Below are 8,014 nucleotides of genomic sequence, written 5' to 3' on the forward strand. Positions count from 1 at the left end.
TACAAGAAAAAGACAGTTAACATAAGAATAATAATAAGAAGAAGAAGAAGACGTTTATTTATGTAGCGGTTTTTAAAACACACAGTTATAAAGTGCTTCACAGTTTGGATAAAAAACACATTACATTAAGTTTTACATGTTATCCATGCAAACTCAGAGACGTAGGCACTGTCTAAACCAGGGGTCGGCAACCCTGGGCACGCGTGCCACAGCTGGCACGCGAAGGGTTAACTGATGGCACTGATGCGCCACTGATGCAGTCTATCTGGGTCAGATATAAACCAAGTTTAGGTGTAGTTTATTTTCATTGTGCTGACTTTTTACAGTCAGTTACAATAAGCGGAATCGTCCGGTAACGGAGTTTGTCCCGGACTTCAGCTAGAATGGAAAAAGACACAAAGCTGGAGTTATTCTGTGTCTTTACGCTGTCAGCTGCCTCTTCATCTCTCATTCTCTCCCCTCCCTCTCCTGTTGCTACTTAAATCATGAAACTCATCAGTGATCAGCTGATCGGTATTTCTGACGCAAGTCCGTCTCTCTTGTTTGTTTATCGCCCACTTTGCGCCAGAAAGAGGAAACCTGCGGATGTCGCGCTAAACAACAGCAGCACGTTTAAGCTTGATCAGCTGTTGTTAGAATTTATTTAATATTAATTTCTAGTATCAGCTGATGTTTGCTGGAGCCACAGCTGTAAAAGCTGCTGGTCATGATATCGGTTTGGATATGTGGTGAGAGGGAAACATGCAGATGAAACCAGGAGATGTCCTTACTGAATCATCAGAGCTGAACTGGTGATGGAGAAACAGGTTTACCTTTTAGGTGACATGGATAAGTTGAAGGGAAGTCATGAGCTGTTTCTGAGAGACAAATAACACCAGGATCCTTTTCTACGTAGCTGACAGCTGGTAACTGTGCAGGGGCGGGTCTAGCAAAGTTTTGCCAGGGGGCCATGTAGGGCATTAACAGGTAAAAGGGAGCACAAAGAAATACTTTTCTTTCTTATTCTCATTTAAAATGTCTAACTTTTATTAAATAATTGTCCGAATCTTACAACCAAAGTTTTTATCTGATGAAAAATGTATAGAAATCATCTGCTTCAGGAGCTGTCCGCTCAGCGCAGCATCAGCACCGCAGAAATACATCCATAGATTCGAGACAGAATTCACAATGCGTTTATGGGACTTTCAGGTGTATGGGCCAATGTTTTCTTTTCTGATCAAACCAGAAAGCTTTAATGAGCAGCTGGATTTGTCTCGCATTAACTGGCTGGACACAGAGGACATCGAAATGCAGCTGATTGAACTGAAAAGCTCGACTCTGTGGGGGTCAAAGTTTGCAGAACTACGAACGCAGCTGGAATCCACAGCTGTGCATGTTCATGGAGCTTGCATTTTCACCTGCTGGACATCACTACCTGACAAGTTTAACTGTCTTCAGAACATTGCAGAAGCCTTATTGACAGTATTTGGCTCTGCATATCTGTGTGAGCAGATTTTCTCTCACATGAGTGTCCTCAGGTAGCCGTCTGAACGCTGGACACTCGGAGACCTGTGTCTCTGAGTGGGAGACCAGAGATCACATTAACATGAGTGTCTCTGTATTAACAAACATGCCATATTGGCCCAGTTTATTTTTCTTATCACTGTTGTGAGGAGACCATAAATAGCATTTGCTTTTTCTGTTGTACAGTTCATTTGCTGTTATGGAGTTCTTGTTATGGATAAAAAGTGTCTTTTGTTTTGTTTCAAAATAGCTGATAACTATTCGCTAATAGCTGCCAACATCTGCGAACAAATATAATTCTATAAAGTTGTTCTATATACTGTGTAACTGTTAATATAGAGCGTTATTAAATTTATTGCTAATACAATCATATGGCACACTGACTTCTGAGGAAAGTTTAGATGGCACTCATCATCAGAAAGGTTGCTGAATCCTGGTCTAAACTATAGGAACAGCTGCAGATGACTAATTAAATATTAACTAGAGCAAAGACAAACAATAAACCCAACCCAAAGATAATGTATCTTGTGTGTGTGTGTGTGTGTGTGTGTGTGTGTGTGTGTGTGTGTGTGATTGCTCACCTGGTGATAACGATGAAGCCTGATGGGGATGAGGAACTCCTTTTTAACAGGAATAAACCTCTGTCATAACCAGGCTCAGGGAGGGGTGAAAATGAAATGCCCCTAAATGCCAGAAACTGCGGGTTTTTGTCCGTACTGTCTCAAAAAGATGGTCAACCCCATTAGATTCTCATTTTAAAACGTCCAAATTCACAGCATTAAAAAGCATGTTTGCAGCCTACTGTTCACAGTTTTAGACTTCATGTATAGTTTTCCACTTCATTACAACTGTACAGTTTTTTTTCAACTCCCTCTGTCCTGAACAGACAGAAAATATGACCTCCCTGTGACTTCACATTTGCTGCTATCTGTCTAATCTTGCAACACTGAAAGGAGGGGAAAAGGAGGGGGCAGGGAGAGTTTCTGTTCAAAGAAATGAAACTTAAAGCCGCTGCTGATGCCTGAACCAGTAAACTGAAAGTTACAGAGCTGAAGTGCAGCCTGCTCAGACTCAGAGAGGCAGCAGAGATAAACACATCCACACAGCGAGGACGCTCACACGCTTCACTGCAGGGACGCTCAGTGTCAGGGATGAAGATGAAGCTGCTTCTTGTTCCCTTTCTGATGGTTATTATGGAGGTGATTGGTGGACCAACTCCATCTGAACAACCAGATGCATGGCCAAGAACAACAGGTACACACACAGAAGAGAATGTGGTTAAATGCAAATATAATGACCAAAATTGCAGCAGTGAAAATATTTCTTAATTAAAATCATGCGCATGTAGTGAAGACAAAGGACTATAACAATGGTCCTTTGTCTTTATTAACAATACTTAAAGAGGCCCATGTGATATGCAGTCGGATTTGCTGTTGCTTTTATTTTGTGTAGATTGCAGCTGAAGGCTCTGACTCCTACGCTGCTTTTCGAAACTCTGCAAACCACAAGTATGGCTGCAGCCGGAGAGCCAAGAGCTGTTTTGTTGGGGCCCAATCATTCAGGACGTACAATAATGTGAAAAAGTGTTGGCCCCCTTCCTGATTTCCTATTTTATTTGTATGTTTGTTACACTTAAATGTTTCAAATCAACAAACAAATTTAAATATTAAACAAAGAATACAAACACAAGCAAACACAAAATGCAGTTTCTAAATGAAGGTATTTATTATTAAAGGGGAAAAAGTCCAAACCTACATGACCCTGTGTGAAAAAGTGATTGCCCTCTAAACCTAATAACTGGTTGAGCCACCCTTAGCAGCAACAACTGCAGTCAAGCGTCGGTCATAACTGGCAGTGAGTCTTTTACAACGCTGTGGAGAAATTTTGGCCCACTGATCTTTGCAGAATTGTTGTAATTTTAACCACATTGGAGGGTTTTCAAGCATGAACCACCGTTTTAAGGTCATGCCACAGCATCTCAATCGGGTTCAGGTCAGGACCTTGACTGGATCGCTCCAAAGTTAACTTAATTTAACAAATTTCCCACCTGTGGGACTAATAAAGGTCATCTTATCTTATCTTATCTTATTTTGTTTCTCTTAAGCCATTCAGAGGTGGACCTGCTGGTGTATTTTGGATCATTGTACTTTAATAGTGCTTCAGCTTGAGGTCAGGAACAGATGTTTTGGTAGACAGCAGAATTCATGGTTCCATTTATCACAGCAAGTCTTCCAGGTCCTAAAGCAGCAAAACAGCCCCAGACCATCACACTGCCACCATCCTATTTTACTGTCGGTATGATGTTCCTTTTCTGAAATGCTGTGTTACTTTTATGCAACATGAAATGGGAACCACGCTTCTGAAGATGTCATTGTTTGTCTCGTCAGTCCAGTTTAGTCTTGAGGATCATCAAAATGTTTTCAGGCAACTGTGAGACGATCCTTTGTGTTCTTTTTAGTCAGCAGTGGTTTTGTCCTTGAACTCTCCGATGGATGGCATCTCTGCCCACTCTCTTTGTTATTGTTGAATCATGAACTCTGACCTTAACGAAGACACGTCAAGTCTGCGGTTCCTTAATGTTGTTCTGGGTTCTTTTCTGATCTCCTGGATGAGTCATCGATGTGCCCTTGGAGTAATTCTGGTTGGACAGTCTTCACCACTGTTCCAGGTTTTTTCCAATTTGAGTATAATGGCTCTCACTGTGTTCATTGAAGTCCCAAAGCCTTAGAAATGTCATTGTAACTCTTTCCAGACCGATAGACGTCTCTGACTTTGTTTCTCAGGTGTTTCTTTAGATTGTGGCATGATGTGTTGTTTTTGAGAACTTTTAGTCTGCTTCACTTCGTCAGACAGGTTCTGTTTAAGTGTTTTTTTGATTCAACAGGTCTGCCAGTAATCAAGCCTGAGTGTGTGTAATGAAACGAAACTCAGCTTTCCAAAAAATGTGGTTAATCACAATAACTCATGATTTAAAAAATATAAGTAAAAAAAAAATTGTTTGACAAATTTGGCTATATTCCACTCAACACAGTGAAGATGGTTTAAAATTAAAAATGCAAAAGACAATAAATGTCCCTAAGACCCTCCAAGGGTTAACAAGAGGGCCAATTACTTTTTCACACAGGACCAGGGAGGTTTTCTCCCTTAATCAATGAAATCATCATTAATTTTAGTAATAATAAAGGTTCTGGATTTAGCAGATCAATTAAGAGATATGGTCTTTCTTTCCAGCCCGTTTGTACTTTCATTGCAGTGTTTTGGAACAAATGGAGGTTTATAAAAAGCTGCTCGATATTAAGGATGTTTAAGGATATATCTCTGCAGTTAAAGTGAATTCGTCTTGCCACAGTAGTGAAAATCTGATATCTTTGTGTCACTGAGTTCTCGTCAGCGAGGACTGGAGCTCCACACAAACCTCTTTATTTATGCAGTTTCTAAAAACAGAAGATAACCTTTGCCTCACTGTAAAGCCCAGCTGCAGAGCACTGACTGTTTGCTTTGCAGCACAGCTACCTGTTGTGCTCACTCACTCTGTCCCCTCCTGCCCTGCACCTCAGGTGAGAGAGGATGCACACCAGGTGCTCTGCGCCACCTTTCCATCCTACAGTTGCATCTAAAACCAAACTGCACATCCGTCCAGTCTAAAACAGGCTGGAGTCACATTCCTGGCTTAAATTACTGCTCTAGTCCACCTTCGTCCTGGATGATGGACTGTTCATAAAAGCACTTACATTAAAGAAGTACAAAGAAGGTTTCATATCATATCATGTTGACCACTTGTTTATGTTTCTGTCTCCAGGAAGTTCTGCACTAGATCTAAGAGGGAAGATGTTCACTTTGTCTCGTAATTATGGAGGTGTAACCTTCTACCCGCCCTATTATGATTCTGTCTCGCCATCTACCCCTGATTACCCAACCAGAAGACACAAAACCAGTTCCTGGATCCCCACCACACCTCCCACCACCGATCCCTGGGGCTCCACTCGTTACTCCCCCCTTTCTACTCCTTCCTGGATCACCAACCGTCGCTGGACCTATCCCTGGACAACAGAGAGTCCAACTAGAGGTGAGTACAGTCCAACATAGGTACAAAAATGTGGTAAATCAAGTATTATTACAAATTTGTTATAAATTCGTATGCATGTGTTCAGATGAGATTCAACTAAAGAAGCTGTTAAGTTTTTGCTCATCTTTGGTAAATTTGTGATCCTGCTCTCCTCCTGCAGGTGTGTCCGTGTGTCTGCGTTACATGGCTGACAGTTTACAGTCCGGCTTCCCGCTTTTCACACTCAGTCCAAACAGATCCCCTCTGAGTTTGGAGGTAAACCCTAACTCATACGGCCTGACATTTAGCGGTTACTACAACTATGTGTACCTGCGACCCCTCATTAAGTTCTGGCCAAACATCGGCTCGGACTTCTGGACCAGTGTGTGCCTCACTGTGGACACCAGGAAAGGTGTGGTACAGATGTTCAGCGGCTCAAATATGAGCATCAGGAAGGTGCTGCCGTCTCAGGTGAGAACAGGGCTGAAATCAGCTTGGAGGCAGATATATCAGACTACACTTATGGATTGTTTCCATCCACTTTCTTAAATATTTTTTATGTTTAAGTTATTGCTTCATGTGTTTCTGTTTTATGTGTTTTTCCCTCCTTCTGTAAGAAACACTGTACATCTGTAAACCACTTGAGTAGATGTACTGAGTTATGTTTCGTTACTGGGTCTGTTGGAGGTGCTCATTTTAATTTCTGCCGCTTCACACTGTTGCAAATCACCTCAGTGCAAACTGGGAATCATCAAAGATGACAACAGACAGAAAAGAAGAACCAAATAAAGAACAAAAGCAAAGAAACAAATTGTTAAAATGATGAGACGATGAATCCTTCATTGCAGATATTAATGCTTAGACTGTAAAGAATACGGGCACCTTACTAATTTTTGTGAAATCATCTTTAATTGCTCTCATTGGCTCTATTATGTCTGTCTGCAGTATGTGTGGTCAGGCGAGCCTGTGATTGATTTCCCAGGTTTTGATGGTCAGCTGACAGACATCCAGATGTGGGACTATCCACTCCGCTATAAAGAAATCTTCTACTACATGAACAGAGGTTATTATGGGTAAGATCCTGTGTGTGTGTCTGTGTGTGTGCACGCACATTGAATTACGTTGAATTTAGAGAGTATCCTAACAGGGAATCCATTTATGAACATATTCAAACTTAGGGCGTAATGACGCTTGATGATCCGTATCCTGCCCAAGCAAGTTTGGTGTCCAAAGTCCAGTTCATTGGTCCAGCGTGATTGTGTACTGTGTCCCTGGAGAGGTGGGCACAGTGTATTTGTGATAGATAACAAACTGCAGATGGTTTAATAGTAATAAGTCTTTATCAGATCAGCCAATGCTGCAGTGGCTCTTCGTGGTTTGGACTTATACTTGTGTGCTGGTGTGTCTTTGAGTGAAACTCAAGCACCATTCATGTGGACTTCCTTTTATGCTTGTGTAATAACAATAACTAATAATGCTCTTGTGTTTTTTAGGTCTTACAGCGGCTCCGTCCTCTCCTGGTCCTACATCAGATACTCTCTCAGAGGAAGGGTAGTCATGGAGGACTCCTATGGTATGCAGGCCAAAGAGCCAATCAGGAAAGTGGGGCGAAAGCACGGACTGGAGCAAGACAAGCTGAAGTTTTTCAGCATGGAGAAGGATGGAATGAGTGAGGCCCAAAAGACCCAGGTGTTATAAGACGTAACAGGGGCATCAGCACCAAAAGAAAAGCAAAAAGAGTGATTCTTTCCTTCTTTAACACTGATCATCTGAAATTAAAAGTATGAGGCTTTTGCTCCATGTCTTCCCCAGCCTTTCTGTCCATTCTCCACAAGCTAAACCTGCTCTCTGAAGTAACCAACTGCAAAGAGTCCAGCTCAGTGACTTAAATTAGTGGAAGTGAGGCCTCACTCAGCGCACTGAGTTCATCATACTGACTGAAAATTGGCAACCACCAAGGATGAGAAGTATGCAGCTGGTATGGGTACACCGTCCAAGTAGTTGAACTGCATGTACTCAATACTGTATACAAGCACTCCATTTCAGACACAGATTTTACTAATGCTATCTCAAAGCGAATTCTTTTCATTTGTATCCACTGTGTGTGTTTTATTTTTTAAATTTGTGTTTTGTAAAAGAAAATAAATAAAGAGGTGGTAGACAGAATCTGATTTATTGTGAAATTTATCCATTGAGACACTTGGTATTTTGAAGCTTAAGTCTACAAGAAAATACAAAGAAGGAAATTAATTTTAACAAACTTCAAAAAAAGTTTGACTTTGCTTGAGATTATTAGTTGTATTAACATTTTTAGTGGAAAATCAAATTTGGGGCTGAAACCTATCCCAGTGAGTGATGGGAAACATTCTGGATAGGATGGATTCACACCCAGAAGCACCGATTAAGTTACATATGCATGCCTTTGAGCTGTGGGTGGAAGTATTCAGAGTATTTAGAGAGTACACA

The 8,014-nt window shown here is 41.3% G+C and overlaps 1 protein-coding gene across 1 annotated transcript; it reads left to right on the forward strand.

The window, feature by feature from the left end:
* Nucleotides 1-2,535: 2,535 nt before the first annotated feature.
* LOC116330711 lies at nucleotides 2,536-7,719 on the forward strand. The gene is made up of 5 exons (XM_031753127.2): nucleotides 2,536-2,757; nucleotides 5,303-5,569; nucleotides 5,730-6,019; nucleotides 6,494-6,621; nucleotides 7,042-7,719. Exons 1-5 carry the CDS (start codon nucleotides 2,655-2,657, stop codon nucleotides 7,244-7,246), a joined length of 993 nt encoding a protein of 330 aa, XP_031608987.1. The 5' UTR covers nucleotides 2,536-2,654; the 3' UTR covers nucleotides 7,247-7,719.
* Nucleotides 7,720-8,014: the final 295 nt, after the last annotated feature.

Source organism: Oreochromis aureus, linkage group 5, assembly GCF_013358895.1.
Source record: "Oreochromis aureus strain Israel breed Guangdong linkage group 5, ZZ_aureus, whole genome shotgun sequence".
NCBI lineage: Eukaryota > Metazoa > Chordata > Actinopteri > Cichliformes > Cichlidae > Oreochromis > Oreochromis aureus.